The sequence below is a fragment of the Nomascus leucogenys genome, chromosome 4 (assembly GCF_006542625.1).
Source record: "Nomascus leucogenys isolate Asia chromosome 4, Asia_NLE_v1, whole genome shotgun sequence".
NCBI classification, from domain to species: Eukaryota; Metazoa; Chordata; class Mammalia; order Primates; family Hylobatidae; genus Nomascus; species Nomascus leucogenys.
In genome coordinates this window covers 31,850,971-31,874,336 of record NC_044384.1, presented here as the reverse complement: position 1 = coordinate 31,874,336, position 23,366 = coordinate 31,850,971, and the positions used below count along the sequence as shown (strand labels likewise).

Sequence of the window (23,366 nt, the reverse complement as noted above, 5' to 3'; positions counted from 1 at the left end):
TACTTATAATACCTAACAATGTAAATGCTATACAAATATTTGTTATATTGTATTTTAAAATTTGGGCCTGGCACGATGGCTCATGCCTGTAATCCCAGCACTTTAAGAGGTCGAGGTGGGTGATTCGTTTGAGGCCAGGAGTTTGAGACCAGCCTGGGCAACATAGTGAAACCCCGTCTCTACTAAAAATACAAAAATTAGCTGGGTGTGGTGGCATGCACCTGTAGTCCCAGCTACTCAGGAGGCTGAGGCAGAGAATTGCTTGAACCCAGGAGGCAGAGGTTGCAGTGCGCCGAGATCGCACCACTGCACTCTAGCCTGGGCGACAGAGCGAGACTCTGTCTCAAAAAAATAAAAATAAATAAAATTTGTATTAGTTTTTATTGTTGTACTGTTATTTTCATTTTTTCCCGATTATTTTCAATCTGCAGTTGGTTGAATCTGCAGATGCTGAACTCATGGTTATGAAGGGACCATACACATACATATTTGTACATATACGTGCACACTCTCATATATATATGTATATGAAACCCCCATACTACGTATACACGTATACATATTTACATCAATGTGTATATATATGTAATACACATACCTCTTTTATTAATTACATCATAAAATAAACATAACCATAAAAATCTAGCCGTTATGTAATTTTCTATGAGGAATATGATTTCAATAATAAATAGATTATACCTATTTCTTACATGTGCCAGCAGAAAAGACTTTTAATAATTTTGAGGGATGGTGTCAATATTCTTTTTAAAAAGCACTACTGTAAACCACATACATAATTATTTGGCTATTCATTAGGATCCCTTTCTCGGATATATAAAAAATAACTCCTAGAGATGATTTTTATTATTAAGTAAGTGATACAGTATAAACATGATGAGGGGAACATATTTGCAACTTACCCAAGCTATGATTAACAGGGGAAAGAGTAGTAGGAGATAGTTCTGCTGGAGAGCCTAAAACAAAAGGATTTAATTTAAAAATAAATGAAGTATTTCCAGAACTTCTGATCAAGTAATCATAAAACTAGCTTTATCTGGTTATAATTATCAACAATATTACAAAGATAATTTAAATACCAAGAATTCAGAATATGTAAGTGCTTAAATTTAGTTTAATTTGTAGGGGGTCGGGGGGAGAGAAGGGGGGTTCCAGTATAAAAGGTGCAACAGTTTTGGCTTCTAGCCCACCAGTTCATCTTCCCAAAGATATCTAATGTTGACAGTTCCTTGGGTATCTTTCCAAAATATTCTATGAACCACATAAGCAAATACATTTTCGTTCTGTGTCCTTTCTTTTCATACACAAGTGGTAACCGTTTTTCATCTTCTATATTATTCTATCAGATTGTTCACAATGTGTTTCCTTATTTGTCTGTCTACATATCAATTAGTCACATAACATCGGGATCCCATACTGATGGATATTCAGGCTATTTTCAATCTTTTGCTGTAAGAACCAACGCTTTAAGACTGCAATAACTAATCTTGACCATTTTGCATGCTTTTCCAATCACATCTGAAGGATACATTCTTAAAGAAACTGCCAGGTCGAAAGGTTTGTGTTTTTGCAATTTTGATAGATTTGGGTAAAATTATCATTCATCAAGGTTGTGCCAGTTTACATTCCCAGTCACAACATAGTAAAGGGATGCCTGAGGTGTTATTGCTTCTAGATGAAAACATGGTCACAAGCACAGTTTTAATTTTGAGTAGCTTTACACGTTTTTATTGTATTTCCTTTCTGTAATAGTCTATTATTTTCTTTTGCGATGTTGATCATTTTCTTACTGATCGTTTGAAAACTCTTTATACGTATTAGGGATATAAGTCTTATGGTATGAGTTACAAATATTTAATCATTGGTCTTATGACTCTTAATCCTAATTTTGATCATGCAGCACTAAAATAAAAGCCCTTCTACATGACTTATCAATCATCTTTGGGTTAGCGTCACACTTTGGGATAAAACAGTGATGACGGTGGATATCTTACTCTTGACTTTTAGGGTAATGTTTCTACCATTTTCCCATTAAGCATGGCATTGGCTTTGAGGCTAACAGCAATAAAATATTTATTTAGGATTTTTGCATCAATAGTCTCAAGCAATATGAGCCAGAAGATTTACATGAGTGCTGTGTTTGTAAGGCTTTGTGGTCAATGTTATGACAATCTAGCAGCTTTATCCTCTGCAAAGGTTTAAATAGTATTATAACAGTATATTCTTTAAAAGTTTGGTAGAATTCTTCTGTGAAATTATTTATAGTTAGTAACTTTCTAGGGTTTACTGTGAGACATTATTCTATGAAGGGTGACTTGTTCAGATAGCTCTATTTTCTGGAGTCAGTTCTGGTAAATTACACTTTCTTAGAAAATGATCTGTTTCTTCTTTTGGGTAAACAGGCTAAATCTAATCAAGAAAATAAGGGGGCACAAATATACAAAATAACAACCACCAGAGACAACAGATGAAAAATCATGGCGTGACTAGTCTGCTCAATTCCATGCAACTCAATTTTAAAACACGTTTGCTATAAACGTTGTTAAATAATCTTATTAAATATATAAGATATATTTTATTTTATGATCATCATTCTCTACACGTTTAGGGAAAGTTATCTAAAAGAGCATGACCCAAGCTTCAAATGTATACCAAGAGCATAATTGTAGAATAAGAGAGGTCAGGCCGGGCATGGTGGCTCACACCTGTAATCCCAGCACTTTGGGAGACTGAGGTGGGTGGATCACGAGGTCAGGAGTTAGAGACCAACCTGGCCAACATAGTGAAACCCCATCTCTACTGAAAACACAAAACTTAGTCGGGCATGGTGGCGTACACCTGTAATCCCTGCTACTTGGAAGGCTAAGGCAGAAGAATTGCTTGAATCCAGGAGGTGGAGGTTGCAGTGAGCTGAGGGCATCCCACTGCACTCCAGCCTGGGTGACAGAGCAAGACTGTCTCAAGAGAAAAAAAAAAAAAGAGTAAGATAGGTCAGACCATCTTACACACCTCCTCCCTACCACACACTATTATAACCATGACATAAAATACCAGGCAATAAAGGTGAAATGGTAGCCCCTAGATAAATAAATGAATCAGAGAAGAGACGCTTAATTTTTAGAAGACAGAACGGTCTTCCACAACATAATTATGTTCCTTTTTTCTCAGTTTTAAAAATCTGCTGGCAAGTCACAAATCTGCTGGCAAGTCACAACAGGTACAACTAAGAAAGGTCAAAATACATTTGGAACAATGAGCTAAAATTCACTGCTGTTTCCTGAAGCCAATATAAAATAAACAAAGCCACTATTAGAAATGGAGGAATCTGCCCAATTATTCATATCTTTTAACTGTTTACTCCTCTATTAAATACTTAGAAATGACCAGTAGGATCACTTAAATTAACAGGCGTTCAGTCAGATGTGACAGGTTAGAATTACAGATTACAAAAAAGACAAATTTTAAAAACTTAAAATAAGCTAACAATTAATAGAAGCCTTAAAAAAAAAAAAAAACCCAGAGGCAAGGAACTGATGATTAGCCTATGAATTATTCACACATAAATGCTGCTACTAGAGTCTCACCTGCCAAAGGCCTTCCACTTAGGAGAAATATTATAAATATCCTATTTGAGATCTAGCGTGAATTAGCAGTGTCTACTTACAGCTAAACCAACTACAGAAATCCCTGTGCATGCATCTTTGCATACAAATTTACATATATTTCTGGGATACATTTGTCAAACCTTTGTTTGACAAATTAACAAATGTCAAATAAAATGTGTTAAACTTTTATAAGTGCCAAAATACCCTCTCAAAAATGTTTCATCTCACTAAGAATTTATAAGCTAGTGTTTCTTCACACTGTGTCACTACATGTTGACATCTGCCAATGACAGGTTTAAAGGGAGCAATTTTTTAATTTCTTGTTTTTGTTGTAAATAGTGTATTCCTGTTCTTTTAGCCAATTCTATTAACTATCTTTTTCTTCTTGATTTGTAAGTTTTTAAACTTAAAAATCAGTTCTTAGGCTTGTCATCTATTTGCAAATATTCACCCAGGCTTTTTAAAAAAAAATCTGTTATATCTTTTAAGGTGACATTAAATTGTATTAATTTAAAATATAGACTTTTTTTTAGAGTAGTTTCAAGATCACAGCAAAACTGAACAGAAAGTACAAAGAGCTCCCATATGACCCCTGCCCTGCTTCCCCAAATTCCCTATAACATCCGCAAACCACAATGGTCCATTTGTTATAATAATGAACCTACACTGACACATCATTATCACCGAAAGTCCATAATTTACATCAGGGCTCACTGTTATACATTCTCTGGGTTTTGACAAATGTATAATGACGTGTATCCATTTACAGTTTTGAACAGAGTAGTTTCACTGCCCTAAAAATGCCCTGTGCTCCACCTAGTCCTCTTTCCCTCCCACAAAGCCTCAGTAACCACTTATCTTTCTACTGTCTCCATAGTTCTGCCTTCTCCAGAATGTCATATATAGTAAGTCTTCATTTAACATTTTCCATAGGTTTTTGGAAACTGACTTAAGCAAAATAATTGTACAACAAAACCAACATTCCCCAATCATCAACATTGTAACGAAATGACATTACTTGAGGACCTGTTGTACATTAATTAGATATATCAGTTTATTTATCTAGTCACCTATTAAAAACATCTTGGTTGCTTCCAAGTTTTGGAAATTATAAATAAAGCTGCTATGAACATCAATCTGCAGGTTTTTGTGTAGACCTAAGTTTTCAATCCATTTGGGTAAATATCATAAGGAGAAGCAAGACTGCTAAACCATATGGTAAGAATATAGTTAGTTTTGTAAGAAATCACCAAACTGTCTTCCAAAGTGGCTATACCATTTTTCATTCTGACCAGCAATAAATGAGTGTGCCTGTTGCTCCCCATCCTCACCACACCAGCACTGATGAACCCCTCAGCTTTTGTTTGTCTGAGAAATTTTTTATTTCTCCATTTCTGAAGGACAGCTTTACTGGTTATAGTATTCTTGGTTGGCAGGTGTACTTTTTTTTTTTTTAGATGGGGTCTCACTCTGTCACCCAGGTTGGAGGGCAGTGGCACAATCTTGGCTCACTACAACCTCCACCTCCTAGGCTCAAGCAATTTTCCCACCTTGGCCTCCTGAGTAGCTGAGACCACAGGTGCATACCAACACACCCAGCTAATTTCAGTTTTGTCTTTTAATTCTTTCAGCACTTTAAATACACCATCCATCTCTCCTGACCTGCAAACTTTCTGCTGAAAAATCTGATCGTCTAATGAAGATCCTTTGTTATGTGGCACGTTGCTTTTTCTCTTGCTGCTTTAGCAAAGATACAGAAGGCAACCCAAGTGTCCCATCAGCAGATGAATGAAGAAGTGGAGGGTTATACACACAATTGAATGTTATCCTGCCTTAAAAAGGGAGATCCTACCACTTTTAGCATGGATGAATCTGGAAGACATTATGCTAAGGGAAATTAGGTGGACACAGAAAGAAACATGGCATAATCTCATATGTGGGTTTTTTTTTCTTAAGCCAAATACATAGAAACATAATAAAATGGTGATTACGGGTTGGGGGGTAAATAGGGAGATTATAGGTCAAACGGTATAAAGTTGCAGATATGTAAGATATGCCCAGAGATCTAATGTACAACCTGAGGACTACAGTTACAATATTGTGTTGCATACTGGAAATTTACTGAGTCAATTTTAGGTGCTCTTATCACACACATAAAAAGGTGACTATGTGAGATGATGGATTTAGTTGACTATGGCAACCATTTCACTACATACACCAAATACCATGTTATATACCTTAAACATACACAATAAAAATGTATGCTTTAAAAAGTCTAATTTACTGAATACAGACCAAAGTGTTCACAAACCCTCCAGAAAACTAGGAAATCATCCTGGGTTGCTTCTTCAACCTTAACCCAGGTATGATCACTAGTCATATTCTAAGCCTCAGCAATATGTATCAAAAGCACCCACTTCTCCCCCATGTCACCTAAAACCAGCCAGAGATACAGTGTAATAAACAAGAACAGGAACTCTAGAATCTGACATCCTACTGAATTTCTCTTGTCATTTTCTAGCTATAAAAATAATGAGGTTCATTACAGCACTGTTTTTTTAATTTCTGGTAAAAGTTGAACCTTTTAAAATTTTAATTTTTTGCTAGATGCAATTACATGTAATGCTTAAGTTTTCCTGTTTTGCCTAACTATCCTAATTTTTTATAATGAACAACCATTTGTTGTATAATTCGAAATGCTGTGTCATAATCTTAAGTGTAGAACACTGTTTAACTTTTATCTGACACAGAATAATGGTAGAAATAAGAGATTGAGCTTCCCTGCCAAAGTGATACAACATTATAATTATCAAATTCAGCTTATGAAATACATAATGCATAAATGACCATTTTTTCATTTCTTGTTTTAAAAAACTTAATCCCCAATGCGATAGCATCTTAGGTTTTATATATTTCCAATTTTTCTATGAGAGCATAATTCTGTTCATAATGAGAAAAAAGGCTGCTTTTGTTTTTATTAGAAACTCCTACAGAGTTCCCCTTATAGTTAGTATGTAGAAGATTGGGGAAAACCTTTGCTTCTGAAATAGCAGTAAGAAAATAGTGTATAAACAAAAAAAAATATCCTATTTTTCTTTGAAGTTATCACACAGATATAGATCCAAGTAAGTCCACAGGAACTAATTTACAGAGAGGGATGAGCTCCTCCCCGGTTAACAGAGACACTACTGACAGCATCTGCCAAGTCAGGACACAGACAAAGGACTGAGCTTGCCAAAGGAGAAGCCAACTAAAATTTCAATGGCCATGCACAGATGACAGGAATCTAAGAAGCTGCAAGCACAGAGCTCCTCTTCACCAGTCGGTTCCAATACATGTCTTTAGCTGAGTACATGGTAGCATAGGAAGTCTTGGGCAAGGCTGGAAAGAAATAAGAATATGCAGTCTTGCCATACTCATATCTGAAAGTTCTGATAAGGTAGGGAACTGACCCTCCCTGAAACCTGAGTGATGTGATATTAAAGCACCAAATTATCACCTTTCCAACTCAAATCCTAAGGGCAGGGAAAGGATCAGCTCCTCAACTTGGCAAATGGAGAGAGAAAAGAGTTGGTCTTTCCAAAGAAAGTGTTATCTACTTTAATCTCTAATATTATTTCATATACAACACTCACTATCCAATTAAAAAACAAGAGATATTCAAAGATTGAGGGGGAAAAAATGACCCATAATCAAGAGATAAAACTGTCAACAAAAGCAGGCCATGTTACATATTAACTGGACACAAATTATCAAAGACTTTAAAATGGAAATTATATAGCTAAAAAATAAAGGATCTGAAATTAAAAACTCATTTAATTGGATTAAGAGCACATCCAAAGTCAGGGTCACATACATATTATCACTTGATTTTCGAAAAAGGAGCCAAAGTAAATCAATGGAGAAAGGAACATCTCTGCAAAATGGTGCTAAAACAACTGAAAGAAATGTCTGTAGTAAAGGAATAAAAAGGAGCAAAACTGGTGAATATGTAGGTAAATATAAAACACTTTTTATCCCTTCTAATTTTCTTTAAAAATCAGCTTGATATCAAAAGCAAAAAATAACACTGTACTTTGGGGTTTATATATTTTTATTAAGTAAAATACATGTCAATAATAGTACAAACAACAGAAGTAGATGAATGAAATTAGAGTGGTGCAAAGTTCTTAAATTTTACATGACGTTGTAAAATATTACAACTTAAATAACCTTCTAGGTATAACATAAGTACAATGTAGTCACAAGAATGCCAACTGAGAAAGTAATACTGTTATTGGTAAAAAGCCAAGAGAGTAAATAGAATGAAACAGAAATTATTTGATTAGTCTAAAAGGCAAGAAAACAAACAGATAAAAACCAGAGAGAACAGACAGACCAACAATTGCAAAATGGAGGCCTAAACCCAGTATCAATAATTCCTCTAAATATAAGTTGACTAAATTTTCCAACTAAAAGACAAAAATTGTTAGATTAAATAAAACCAAAAAAATGCTGTCCACAAGAAACACACCATAAATATAAAGATTTCGGATAGATTGAAACAATTAAAAATATATCATGTAACCAGAGGTAAGAAAGAAGATATGGAGATGTTAATATGAAATGCATTTTATAATTAGGGTAAATTCATTAGGAAGATGTAGTAATTCCAAACGTGTATCATCTAATAACAGAGGTTAAAGACACATGAAGCAAAAACTGACAGGACTAAAGGCACAAACAGATGACTCTAAAATCAGAGCTGAAGATTTTAACACTTATCATAACTGACAAAATAATGAGATTTTTAAAAATCATAAAGAATTGAGATTTAAACACCATCAACCACCCTGACCTAAATGACATTTGGCACACTATAGTATATACATTCTTTCCAACTATATATGGAACTCTTATCAAGATAAGTTACAAGTTATAGCATAAAATAATTTTCATAGATTTCCAAGGACTAAAGTCACACACACTATATGCTGGACTGTAACAGAATTAAATTAGAAATCAATGAAGTATCTAGAAAATCCTCACACTCCTAAGAAAAACCCAAACTTCTAAATAACTCATGAATCAAGAAGAATTAGAAAATAATTAAGTGATAATTTAAAAACAATATAAAATTTGTAATATAGAGCTAACATAAAGCTTAGAGGGAAACGTATAGCTTTAAATGTGTACATTATAAACAAATCAATGATCTAAATGTATACCACAAGAGGTTAGAAAGAGACCAGATTAAATGAAAAGTAAGCAGACAAAAAGATGAATACAAACAAAACAGAAAAGAGACAAAGACAACAAAAAATGAACAAGACAAAAAATCAGTCCTTTGAGACTACTGATTAATCCATTACAAGACATTCTAATAAAAAATTAAAAAGTCAAATTACTAACATTATAAATTTTAAAATGGATCTCACATATATGAAAGGGATAACAAATATCAGAAATAACTTAATATCAATAAATTCTCCAGCCTGGGCAACATGGTGAAATCCCATCTCTACATAAAACACAAAAATTAGCCAGGCGCAGTAGCATGTACCTGTGGTCCCAGCTCCTCGGGAGGCTAAAGTGGGGAAGATTGCCTGAGCCTGGGATGTTGAGGCTGCAGTGAGCCAACCAGGCCACTGCACTCCAGCCTGGGCAACAAAGTGAGATCCTGTCTCAGTTAATCAATCCTATGACTTAGATGAAATGAACACATTTCTAACAAAATCCAAGTTTATCAAACACATACACAAAATTAAAAATCTAAATAATTCTCAATTTAAAAAACCTTTTCCTACAAGAGATGGTTTCTCTGGAAAAATCAAACTTTTCTTTTGAATACAAGGTCTCGCTGTTGCCCAGGCTGGAGTGCAGCGACGCAAACATGGCTCAATGCAACCTCAATCTCCTGGGCTCAAGTGACCCTCCCACCTTAGCCTCTTAAGTAGCTGGGACCACAGGTGAATGCCACTACCCCTGGCTAATTAAAAAAAATTTTTTTTTTTGTAGAGACAGGGTCTTGCTTTGTTGCCTAGGTTGGTCTTGACCTCATGTGCTCAAGCAATTCTCCAGCCTTGGCCTCCTAAAGTGCTAGGATTACAGGCAAGAACCACCATGCCCAGCCCTATCAAAAATTAAGAAAGAAATAATGCCAACCTTAAAGAAACTCTTTGAGAAAACAGGAGAAAGCCCTTTCCAACACATTTTATGATATTAAACACATTACAAGGGAAAAAACCCTATAGACCAATCTCTCATAAACACAGATGGAAAAATTCTCAAAAATAAAACAATTCAAGTCCATGAAACTATATGACCCTCTTTATAAACGCAGAAAAAACATCTGACAAAATTCAACAGCCATTTATAAAACACAATTAGAACATTAAGAACAGGCTGGGCGCGGTGGCTCACGCCTGTAATCCCAGCCCTTTGGGAGGCCGAGGCGGGCGGATCACGATGTCAGGAGATCGAGACCATCCTTGCCAACACAGTGAAACCCCGTCTCTACTAAAAACACAAAAAAATTAGCCAGGAGAGGTGGCGGGTGCCTATAGTCCCCGCTACTCAGGAGACTGAGGCAGGAGAATGGTGTCAACCCCGGGGGGTGGAGCCTGCAGTGAGCCGAGATCACGCCACTGCACTCCAGCCTGGGCGACAGCAAGACTCCATCTCAAAAAAAAAAAAAAAAAAAAAAAAAAAAAAAAAAAAAAAAAAAAAAAAAAAGAACATTAAGAACAAAAAGGAAAAAGAACTTCCTCAATCAGATACAATCTCCAAAATATCCACAATTAACATCATACTTAAAGGGGGAATTGTGAAATGTGTTCTTCCTATAATCAGAACAATGCAAAAATGTCCATTCTTATAGCTTCAACAGTTTATTGTAGGTCTTAGTTAGGACAGAAAAAGAAAAACGCATAAAGACTGGGGAAAAAAAGAAAAACTGTCAGCCGGGCACGGTGGCTCACAGCTGTAATCCCAGCACTTTGGGAGGCCGAGGCGGGCGGATCACCTGAGGTTGGGAGTTCGAGACCAGCCTGATCAACATGAAGAAACCCCATCTCTACTAAAAATACAAAAAAATCAGCTGGGCGTGGTGGTGCATGCTTGTAAACCCAGATACTCGGGAGGCTCACTTGAACCTGGGAGGCGGAGGTTACAGTGAGCTGAGATCGTGCCATTTGCACTCTAGCCTGGGCAACAAGGATGAAACTCCGTCTCAAAAAAAAAAGAAAAAAAGAAAAAACTGTCCTTATCAATAGATGACATGGCTGTGTATGCAAAAAACCTCAAGAATCTACAGAATTCTAGAACCAAAAAGTCAATTTAACAAGAATGCAGGAGAAAAGATTAATATACAAAAATCAAGTATTTCCCATATCCTAGGAACAACTGGAAAAATGTAAAAACAAAAACGTGTATAACAGCACTAAAAGTATAAAATACTAAAAAATTTATCTAATGAAAGACATGCTATACATCTACATCAAAAACTGTTTAACACATGGCAGAGAAAAGGCATTGTTATTAAGACTATCATCCTGAAGCTGTCAAACCTGACCCCTCATTTTTGACAAAAATCTTACTTTCCTATTTTATAGAGATGATCCTAAACCACAAAAATCAAGTGCCTCTGTGTCTGGATCTCAATTCTTCGCTTTCCTTCAAATCTTTGTGCAATCCACTATCTTCCTTTTTCTTAATGGTTAACTCCTCTTAACATTTTAACTACATTCATACAGTGCTTATTACAGGTTAGGAACACACAGATGCCTTACAAATATTAGCCCTATTAATATTCTATGAGTTAAATGCTATTATTGTCCCTATTTTACAGATTTAAAAAGCTAGGTTACCTAGCTGGCATATGTAGGAGGAACATTTCAAACTCAGGTTGTCTAGCTCAGAGTCTCACTATGCTATTTTGATTATATGCATTTACTTAAGAGGAGTAAGTCTTGTAAGTGGAGTGTATGGGAACACTGTCTAGAAGTACACAAAACTACTAGTTTACAAAAACAAAAAAATTAAAATGTATTTTCTATTTATTTAATCTCATCCTTCAATTTCTCATTTTTGTATATATTTTTAAATGTACATGAAGTGCCTGTATATAACTTACAAATAATTAAGTATACATATTAGTAGGATACTCTCAAAATCTTAATACTCACTGTAATACTTCTTAGGGCTTGCTCTAACAAAATACCACAAACTGGGTGGCTTAAAACAACAGAAATTTATTTTCTCAGACCTTTGGAGGACATAAGTCCCAAGTCAAGGTGTCAGCAAAGCCATGCTCTCTCAAAGGCTCAAGGGGAGAATCTGTTCCATGCCTTTCTCTTAAGCTTTTGGGTTTCCCAACAATCCTAGGAATTGCTCAGCTTGCAGGTGCTAACTCCAGTTACCTGCCTCCATCTTCATATGGCACATTCCTCCCTATCTTATAAAGACACCAGTCATATAGAATTAGGGCCCATCATACTTCAGTATGACTTCATCTTAAACAATTACATTTACAAAGATGCTACTTCCAAACAAGGCCATATTCTGAGGTATTGGAGGTTAGGACCTCATTTTATCTTCTGGGACACAGGCAGATTAAAAAACCCTTTAAGTCTCTTTGTGTATCTTAGACTAAGCACAGCATATGTAGAAGATACAAAACTGAATTGTGAGTTATGAAATCCACATCTTATGATCTATTATATTCTATTTCTCTATATACCTGTTTGAACAAATATGTTCATAAAAATCATGACTTGAAAAGGGACTGATTATACAATACTACAAAGGTTAATCGAACTTAAAAATTTCTTAACAATGTCCAGCCTGATCTCTAATATCCACGAGACTATAAAGGAAGAATAAAGTCTTGACCAGCGAAATCTAAATTAAAAAAAAAGAAAAAAGTAACAAGTGCTTGTTCGTACAGTTACTTATTATGCCTAATTTATCCTCTGGTTGCCCTTTTAAAAGATTTCAATTCATTATTTTTAACAGCAGGTTATGAAAGATGAATTTAATTATGTCCTTCCCTCTGGAAGGTATGAACCAGAGTTAGAAAGGTGGCCAACTCTGTTCTAAATTGGAGCCCTGCATCAGTCAGAATTGTGTTTCTTGCCATGGCCCCGAGAGAGAAACTGATACTGGGTAAGAGGCTGGCAGCCAAACCAAGTGTTGGCATCTCATGAATCACAAATTCCTATTGCCATACAGTAATTTTAAACGTGTCATTCAGAAAGCCAGTAACATTGCTCCACTGAAACAGAAATATTAGGTTGAGTTCAAAGTTAGCCCCAACACTGCAATTATTTTAACTGGCTGATTCAGCTTATTCTCCACTTTTGTACTTTGATTAATTTATCATACATAACGAATACTCGTATTACTGCTCCTCCTGTGTTTCAGTTACATTGTTGAATAGGTGTCTGTGCACTAATTAGAATACCTGCAGCCTTTTTTTTCTGGCTTATTTCACTTAACATACTGCTTTCAAGGTCCATCCATGTTGCCACACGTCATGCTATACTATCATTCCTTTACACGGTTGAATAATTCTATTGTAGAAACATACCTCATTTTATTTATCCATTCTTCATTTGATGGACATCTGAGTTGTTTCTAACTTTGAATATTAAGAATAACACCTGCATAAATGGTCATGTACAAGTTTTTGAGCAGACATGTTTTCAATTCACTTGGGTACATAGCAGGCCACAATATGTTAACTCTATATTTAACTTTTTGAGGAACAGCAAACTTTACGGAAGTGTTGAACCATTTAACATTCCTACTAGCAATATATGAGGACTCCAATTTCTCCACATCCTCACCAACATTTGTTATTGTCCTTTTTTGATTATAGCATCTAGTAGGTATGAGGTAGTAGCTCACTGTGGTTTATGATGTTCAGTATGTTTTCCTATCATTCACTTTTAAATGTCACAGTAACAGCTGTCCATCACAAAAGAATACTATTGCTTTCGCAAAAAAGAATATTATTGCTTCAAGAAGAGTGTCATCTAATTTTAGTAAAACATATGTGGAAAGTCAAATATCATTTGCATTAAGATGTATAACATGTTATTTCCAGTGTTCATTAGATTATCTACCTTTCTTAGTTATCTGGTACTCCTAAACACCCAGATGTATGATTAGCTACAGCAGAAACTTCTTCACCTGGGAGTCCAAAAAACGGACTCCAACAACAGAATTATTGTAACCCCTCCCTCCCCCACCAATGTTAATCCATTTAAAAATAATTTAGATTATCATAACCAAGAATGCATTAGTGTTAAGATGTGGAGAAAGACTGATGGTATACTTTGTCAGGTTGTGATATTAAGGTGTCCAATAGTTAAGATACAGACAGGTGAAATGAATCAAACTGGACAATTACAATGACATCAAAGTGATTTCACTGGTAGTTTATTACTTCTGCTGAGTTACACATTTTATTACATAAGATGTGATTTAAAGCTTTAATTTTTTTCTTCATCACTGTTTGGAGTTGATAGCTAAGTATAAGAAATTAATCTACTGTAATTCAAAACTCACTATTAGGTTAAAAAAGCAGTGAAAAGCTGATCCCCATCTTTCACCCCCAAATTCCTCTGAAAATCTGTCATTTGAGTAATTATGGTCTTTTATCACAGAGAAATATTTAGTTATAGGGTTAACTACAATTTTCAACAGAAGCAAATACTTAAAAAGAAATAAAAGCACGTGCATGTTTTCAAATTTTCATTTACTCTAATAAAAAAATATAACAATTATTCTGCAGAGTAGCATACATTAATTTTTCAGTGACAACATGGACCCCTTTGGTAGCTCAGATATGTTAAATCAAGATAGAAGATCACCTTTTTTGGTATGCTTCTCAACTTCTCTAAATTTAAGAGTAACATCTTTTGTGAATTTCAAACAATACAAGAAATGTATATCTAATAACTGAGGAATTTTCAAAGACATTTTTTTTTTTTACCTGTGTCCATACTTTGATTCAACTGTTGGTCACTTGTTTCTCCATCTTCACTGATATATCCAGGAGGTGGCGTTTCTACAAAAGTTTAAAACAAATCAAGCATAACTGCAACATAATCTCACTACCTTTTCTCTCAGCTACCAGAGAGAACCAATGAATCACTCCAAATAACAAATAATAATGTTATATAACATTATTATAAAAAGTAATATTGCATACTGAGGGTGTATAATTCAGGATCTTGTCCAAATTCTGTGGCGAATCCTTAACATCTACTTTTAATAAAATCCTACTCTCTGGACATACACACTACATACGTATCTTGCTCATTCCTATATGTATATATTCTGGGGCAAGAGCCAAAAACGTAACTTCAAAAATGCTTCAGATCTGAATCAGTAGGCTGCAAAACCATCAGTAACTACAATTTCTTGTTGTTGTTGTTTAATCTAATGAACATCGTTATTTTATGAGTACTCAGAAAATTAAAAAACACACAAGATTTTGGATTATAAAAGTATTCAATAATACAGGCTTACAACTTACACTAAGTTCTATAGGGTAAAATATGGTGGAGTATGGTTCTGGATTGGTCCAGGCTGAATTCTACCTAAAAAGTATGTTTCTCCAAGGATTCCTAACTGGTAAAGTCTAAGTGTTTGAAGCGGAAAATTCAATTCAAATACAGACTACTGTATGAAGAGGTAAAATGCTCCCTGAAAATAACCATTAGGATTCTAATATGTTATTTCCAACATGTTGTCTGAATAAAACATTTATGTTCAGAAAGCTATCTGAATAGCTGAATAAACTGCACGTAAAATAAAAACATGTATACAATTTAATCAACTGCAATTCCAGGGAGGAAAAATAAGTTCAAAAGACTTTCATCAGTTTAACATTTACACTGCTGAACAGTTTTGAGCGATTCAAGATAACACAGACACATATCCAAACAGAATTTTAAAATTATCAAAAGAAAGAGGCCAGGCACGGTGGCTTATGCCTGTAATCCCAGCACTTTGGGAGGCCGAGGCAGGCAGATCACCTGAGGTCGGGAGTTCGAGACCAGCCTGACAAACATGGAGAAACCCATCTCTACTAAAAATACAAAATTAGCCGGGCATGGTGGTGCATGCCTGTAATTCCAGTTACTAGGGAGGCTGAGGCAGGAGAATCATTTGAACCCAGGAGGCAGAGGCTGCGGTGAGCTGAGATCACACCATCGTACTCCAGCCTGGGCAACAAGAGCGAAACACCGCCTCAAAAAAAAAAAAAAAAAAAAAAAAAAAAAAAAAAAAAAAAAGAAGAGGGAGAGAAGATACAGGTTAAGGGTCTCCTTCAATAACCTTTTACAGTATCTATTCAATAAACTAACCACAAACTTTAAGTATCAAACTTTTCATTTAAGTGTCAATACCCCCAAATTTTTAAAACAAAAATTCTAAGAATAAACTATCTTCATATACTCAAACAATAAATAACATAAAAATAAGTGTATATATTATGCATATTTTAAAAGTTAAAGCTAATAAAGTTAAACGGTGCTAAGCTTTGAGTTTAACCTGTATCTCAAAGATCTAATCAGAAAGAAATGCTGAACCTTAAAATACGTTATCTTACTGTTTATTTTTTCCATTATTGTAATAAATAATAAAGCTATTAGCATTTTCGAGAAAACGTTAAAATTTCTTTTAAGTGGAATAAAACGTGAACCCTTTGGTTTTGCTGCTGCTTGAAACTGGATAAAGCCCCACTGTCCAGAAAAGCAAATGGGTATAATCCACTTCTGATTTTCTACTTTATAAAATACTCAAATCTAAATAACTAAAGGAATAAAAAAGAAAGGAAAAATGAGCCCAAACATCTTCACAAGTGAAAGCCACTAAACATTCTGGTGAATATCCTTCCAAATAATTACTGGATATTCATGTTGTAAGACTGCATGCTTATATCTAAGGTTAGCATTGCTGGCTGAGTAACTAATTTCCACACTAACGACTTAAAATGCTTCCCTTTCCCCACACCAATGTTCACAAAACTCCACTCCCTTTTCTACCTAGCAACTGCCCTGTTTCATAGTCCTGGGTTTTTCCTCCTCCTAGTATATCATACTATACCCCACCCTCTCCCTCTCTTAACTTCAGTAAGTTTGTATTTCCTAGCAACCCAAAAAGCAGCTTTAAATCCTCTTCTGGAATAAAACAGTAATCAAAGAAATATACATTAAAACAATCAAAAACCACTTCCCATCTGTAAAACCAGCGATTTAAAAAAAAAACTTATCTTAGTTTTCTTTTCTTTTTTTTCTTCCTTACATTTTAAAAATTATCTTCAATGAATAAGCATTATTTCTATGATGGATACATAAAAGAAGTAATTGTTTAAATGTATTAAAACTATATTTTAAGAATTTTGTAAATGGTCTTAAGTTCCTTACATATTTTTAGTGTATAAAATAAGAGTGGAATAGAAGAATATTACAAAAGGAAGAAAGAAATCGAGACACTACAGCTTAATCCTTATCCTAACATCATGCTGTTTCTGCTAGGAAGAAAAATCAAACAAAAAGGAAAACATGCAACAAAACTAACAAAGTATTAGTTGTTCTCAAAAAAAAAAAAAAAAAAAAAAAACCCATAAAAAACGAAAAGGCCAGATATCATATTGTGGAGTATTACCGGATGACATAAAACATCAGAACAAAATTTGAGAACCATGTAGCTGAATTCATTTTTCATCAGGAATTACTGAGATGTAGACGAAACATAACTAAAAGAGGTTTTCTGATGTTCAGTATAATATGTAAGTGTTGCTACATCTATAGAACTAAGTATTATATTTCTTATAGAAATGTTGTATTTCTGTTAAATATTACCAAGTTATCTAAGAAAAAGTGATCATTGGGTAGATTTTCAGTTATATGTGTTTCGGGGGTACTTTTCTCCTACACCATTTGTTTTGCTTACATTCTGCATCTCGTTTAGCTTCAACAACTAAGACAAACTTACTAAGATCTTTTCTGCTTCTCACAGTACTTTGATTAAAGTCACTGCAAAAGAAAATGAAATATAAAGTAAAACTCTTCTCCAAACAAAACTGTTTAATGTACTAGGCTTATACATTTCACAAAATAATCACCCAACAAATCCGATTTTTCTATTAAAAACTCGAAAGCATTTTTAAAAAAGTGAAACCACAATTTACTAAAACTTGAATGCTTATGAACAAAATTTGTATCTATCCAAGTTTTAGGAGATTCAGAAGGCAAAAATACCTGGAATATAATTACTCTGTGGCTCAATTCCTGCTGGGAAGTTAGTGTTTTCTGGAATGGAGTGAGTATAGTCATCCAGAGGCGGAAGTTCTGTTAGGATCTCGGTGTGTCGGGGCACTAACACTGGAGGCAAAACTGAAAAAGTTCAAGAAATCCAAGTTAATGGCAAAGAGCAAAAGGGAGTGGGGGAACCTTTTTTAAAGTTTTCAACAAGAAGAAGAGAAGTTGTAGCTTAATTTTTAAAGTTAGGGTCCACCTATTCGATATATACTAGTTTTTGAGAAAATGACAAATCTGATTATGGCTTTAACTCAGGTAGTCTATTATCCAAATTTCCAAGTTCTAATTTATCTCAAACTTTTGGGAACAATGTGATCCTGGTAATAGTATATTACCATAAAAGTTCACAAATCCCCATTGGAAATGTCTTTATCTGTAAAATCAAGATATAGGAAATTTTCCAAAAACACAGCTACTGCTATATTTTTTAATAGTTTCAGGTAGACAGCTAACTAAATGAAAAGTCTTGTTACAAGCTTTACTAAACGGTGTACATACAAATGATGTCATTAAAGTAGTTCTAAAAGGACTCCAAGTGCAAAATGCTTGAAAATGAGTTACTGCCGCAGGGACATGTAGAAGCACATCAGCATAGCTCTGAGCAGACTGCCAATCTACAGCATTTCCTGGATATGCACTTTCATGCCAAATCATATGCTATTCCAAGAAACAGGTATGTTTTCTCATTAAAAATTTTTAAAAATAAAAAAATTTTAATTACCACCAAATAATATGCACAATTTAAGGTAATTTATTAGAATTTACACTAAAATTTTCCTGGGTCACAAGAGTACTTAAATATACTGAAGTTCAGGCATTTAATTCAAAACCAAGAAAAAAACTTGCAATGTTCCTACCTGGTGTCTCAACTCTCTGATAGTGGTAAGGGTTTACACATACTTCATCCTTTTTAAGATTAAAAGCATATTCGCAGTTTTCAATTGCCTTGAGTTCATGATGACTGTGAAGATCAGGCCAGCGCCATAATCGGCAATATATAACATGTGGCAATCCTTTTCGATGGGATACCTGGAGACGACCATCAAGAGACCTATTGGGAAGCAAGGGGAAAAGAAAGGAGGGAACTTTAATTAAAAAAAAAGAAAAAAAAGTGCAGTCAAATGGGCTAAATTAGTACAGTAAAAGCATAAAGAAAAGAATGACAGCCATCTAGTTAGTTTTAGTGAGAATCAAGAAGAAAAATGTACTATTTAATGGATCTGATAAAAGTATGCAGCAGCACTAGCAGATGTTTCTTATAAATATGTCACATAAATGACTCAAATGCCAATGAAAGGCTAACAACTTGGGAAAAACTGATTTTTTTAAGAAAGAGTTTATGCAGTTATACTTGAAAAACTTTGTCAACTTCTATGTTTAGTAAATCAAACTCATTTTAGAGATGCTTCTAAGGATATTAATTCTGGAGGTGACTGAATAGTCAGAAAAGGAACTAGTGTGAAGAATGATAAATACCAACAATGATGTGATAGTAACTTCCTCAGACTACTGCAACTCTTTACCCAGTTGTGACTGTTTTGAGAACTGAGGTTTATTTATGTAGTTCACAAATAAATGTGGATGGTGATGAATATGATGAGATGAAATGAACAAATACCATATACGCAAAAAAGAGAATGAAGTGATTTAAAAAAGTAACATAAAAATGAGTTAACCTACTGTTAATTGTGATATAAGGGGTTCATTAAATATGTATTTATTAGTATAAAGATGAGATTCTGATAACAAGAAATTTAGCAAAACTGATAATGTATCTACTTAAAAATTAGGCCAACAACAGATTATAATCTGATCTCAAGCTAAAATAAATATATTGTTATCAAAATTATTATTCTTTAGGGGATACAGTAATTTAAAGAAGATTCAAACTAGAATTGCATTGATTAAAACATCAGCTGAAACATTTAATATATTTTGTATACTGGCAAGCAGATATTTTAAATGCTATGCCTTATTTTACATTAAGGAAACATCCTAGGCAAAATTATACTAAGCAACCCCATATAGGTCTTTCAAAATATACCCCCCTCCCACAAGATCTCTAGGATTCGACAGAGGGCAGAATATTCACCTGGTTTGTTCAGAGAAGCTGTAAAGGCCTGTTGTATCCCACTGATCTATCGTATTTGGTGTACTCAGTCCCCAAATTTCAGAGCAAGTGCTGTGCATAAATTGAAAAACAAAAAATTGATGTGAACATGGAAGCATGGTTATTCAAAATACCATGATGTAAAACATGGAGAATGTACAGAATACTTCCTTCACCCAGAAAATATACAATTGCTTCACTTTTTCACAGGCATGTAGTGCTGGTTACTATATTTTCTATATGAAGGAAGCCAATAAAATGGAACATGTGACTCCAGATAAGTCATGATTATGTTTTTAAAATGTGAACACCAATGCCCTCTAGCTCAATGAATCATACCTATAATGCCCTTATCACTTTCCTGTATTCAAAAGATCTAAAACCTCTGCCATCAGCTTTACTAACAGTGCTTCATTTTATAATCCAGTTTTTAAAAAAATTATCTAAAAACAGATGTCAACTGATTTTTAATATAGAAAAAAATCCCAATAAAAATAGACATATATCCACAGTTAAGATTTTCAGGTTATTTGGTCATGATATTTTTAAGTTTTACTGAAAATTATTTTGCTCTCATCTCTAGAATAAATAGACTTTGAAGTCACTGTAATTTACTATACCGCCTTAAAATTTTTCTCCCACATTTCTCTCCAGAATATGGGCAGCTGAGATAATTCTCCCTTTTTCCCTACCTCTATTTCATTTCAGAGTAACTTCTGGTCAGTGGGAGAAGGGAAAGAGAGCTTAAAACGAAGTTTTGGAATGCAACTTTGTCAGCCAATGTCTCAAGTACTAAGTTGTACTTTTCTGAAAAGTCCATTTCTTACATGTTACAAAATCATCAAAACTTCAATGCAGATAAAGGAGTATTTCAAAACATCTTTTGAAAATCAATCAAGCAATTGATTAAATTTCAAATTTACACATTGTTAGTGAGCTTAACTGGATCAACAGTTCAAAGAGCAATGGTGAGAAGTGCTGGCTTCCTGTGGCCAGGCAACAGAACCACCTGGCATCCTTGGCTTTAGTGCTACAGGTGCTGTCACATAGCTATCAGGCTGCAGGAACACATCATGCCCTGCTTTGGGGGCTACAGTGACCGGACAGTTCAAAACAAAACCTGTTCAGAAATTTTCCAGTACCTCATTAAGTATTTTACAGACGCTCTTGCTTTTTCAGGCTGCAAAATTTACCAGACTATAGAAGTCAGAAAAAGCCAGGTAAATTAAGGCTTAAACCTTTCCCTTTTTTCCAAAGATATACTGATTTAAAAACCATGACATTAATGGTTTATTTAAAAGATATTTTCAAGTATCTATTGGAAACATATAGCACAATGTAGTTTAAATCACAATAGAATCACCTCAATTCTACAGACTTCTGAGTCTGAGTTTATTAAAGAAATGGTATACAGGAGACTATTCTTTGAAAATAATTAACAAAAGTGTAGCACAAGAGGCTATTCTGCTCTGCTATCAGAACATTTCACTCAAGTTATTCTGGGACTGACGTGAGAACCAGAATCTAAAATAGAGCATGAAGTTTAAGTTGTACTTTATTTAATCCTTGAAAGGAATCAGAGAAGAATAAACAGTAACTGTTAAGAACTTGCAATCGATCTAGAGGCAGATAGATTTAGACCCCAACCCTAATTCGGCCACTTTCCAACTGCTGCCATAGGGTATATTTAAGCCTCAGTTCCATCATTATCATGCCTAACAAAATTGGTAGGTTTATTTTAAAATATTAAATTTGCTTCTAGCTAGTAAAATCATTGCCTGTTTACATAATAAAAAATATTTCAAAAAATAAGCCAATTTATAATAAAACATAGAGCCCTCTGTATCCAAGGGTTCCACATCCTTGGATTCAACCAACTGTGGATCAAAAAGTAGTAAAAATAAGTAAATTTTTAAAACTAAAAAATACAACAATTGAAAAATACAAAATTTAGAAACAATATGGTATAACAACTATTTACACAGCATTTACATTGTATTACATATTATGCAGAATACAGAGATGACTTAAAGCAGAAGTCTCAGAGGCCACAGACTGATAACGGTCCACGGCCTGTTAGGAACCAGGACACACAGCAGAAGGTGGGCAGCAGGGGAGAGACCATTACCACCTGAGCTCCGTCTCCTGGAAGATCAGCAGTGGCATTAGATTCTCATAGGTGCAAGAACCCTATTGTGAACTGCGAATGCGAGGGCTTTAGGCTGGGCACTCCTTAAGAGAACCTAACTAATGCCTGGTGACCTGAGGTGGAACGGCTTTATCCCAAAACCACTGCCACAGTCAGTGGAAAACTTGTCTTTCATGAATCTGGCTCCTGGTGCCAAAACGGTTGGGAACAGCCGATTTAAAGTATGAGAAAATGTGCGTAGATTATATGCAAATACAATGCCATTTTATTTTTAAAGTAAGGCTTACAGCAGCCTTGACCTCCCAGCCTCAAGTAGTTCTCCAGCCTCAGCCTCCTGAGTAGCTGGGACTATAGGCGTGTGTCACCACAATTGGCTAATTTTAACACTTTTTGTAGAGACAAAGTCTCTTGAGTCCTGGACTCAAGCGATCCTCCCACCTCAGCCTCCTAAAGTGCTGGGATTACAGAAGTGAGAAACGTGCCCAGCCTTACAATGCCATTTTATATCAGAGACTTGAGCATCCACTAATTCTGGTATGAGTGGGAAATCCTAGAACCAATCCCCCTTAGTGAGAGTTGTATAAGCAGTATCTAGATAAATCTAATTATAACTGTGTCAAACTATACAAAGAAACATTTGAAACATAACTAAAGAACACAAAAGTGCACTGAGCAAAAAGAAAAACATACGTCCCTACACAGGAAGATACCATCATAGAGGTATTAATTCTACCAAATTTATATATTTGATGCAATCTCAATAAAAATAAATGTTTTTAAAATCCAGGTATTAGTCCAAATACTGTAATAAGCCAAAACAAGTAAGTGTGACCAGAAAAATTCTAATAGTAAAGACCTGTCCTACCAGATTCTGAATCACATTATAAATTCTCAATAATTAAAACAGTATGCAATTAGTAAAAGAATACACAAAACAGAATGGAGGTTCTACTTCCAGTAATGGCAGAGCAGCCTCAATTAGGCTAACTTTCCTTCATATAACAATGATAAACTCTGAACAAAATAATCAACTATTTGAAAATAGTGGAGACAAACCAAAAACAGACAGAAGCTGAAGGGAGGTCCACCTGTCAAAGCTGCAAACTGTACTGGATGAGAGCTGCATTTCTGTGGCTGTGTACCCAAGGGCACTCCCCAGCCACAGCTAG

The 23,366-nt window shown here is 34.8% G+C and overlaps 1 protein-coding gene across 5 annotated transcripts in view; it reads right to left on the bottom strand.

Moving 5' to 3' along the window:
* The window catches only part of SMAD2 (SMAD family member 2), a 92,535-nt gene that overhangs the window by 11,536 nt on the left and 57,633 nt on the right, over positions 1-23,366 (bottom strand). For 3 of the 5 annotated variants that reach the window (XM_030810482.1, XM_030810481.1, XM_003267566.4), the window contains 5 exons: positions 20,031-20,120; positions 18,796-18,989; positions 17,879-18,013; positions 14,602-14,676; positions 921-974 (listed from right to left, as the gene is read on the bottom strand). In XM_030810482.1, coding sequence (XP_030666342.1) covers positions 921-974; positions 14,602-14,676; positions 17,879-18,013; positions 18,796-18,989; positions 20,031-20,120 — 548 coding nt within the window. The remainder of the gene's footprint in view (positions 1-920; positions 975-14,601; positions 14,677-17,878; positions 18,014-18,795; positions 18,990-20,030; positions 20,121-23,366) is intronic. The other 2 variants (XM_030810484.1, XM_030810483.1) reach the window with 1 other exon arrangement.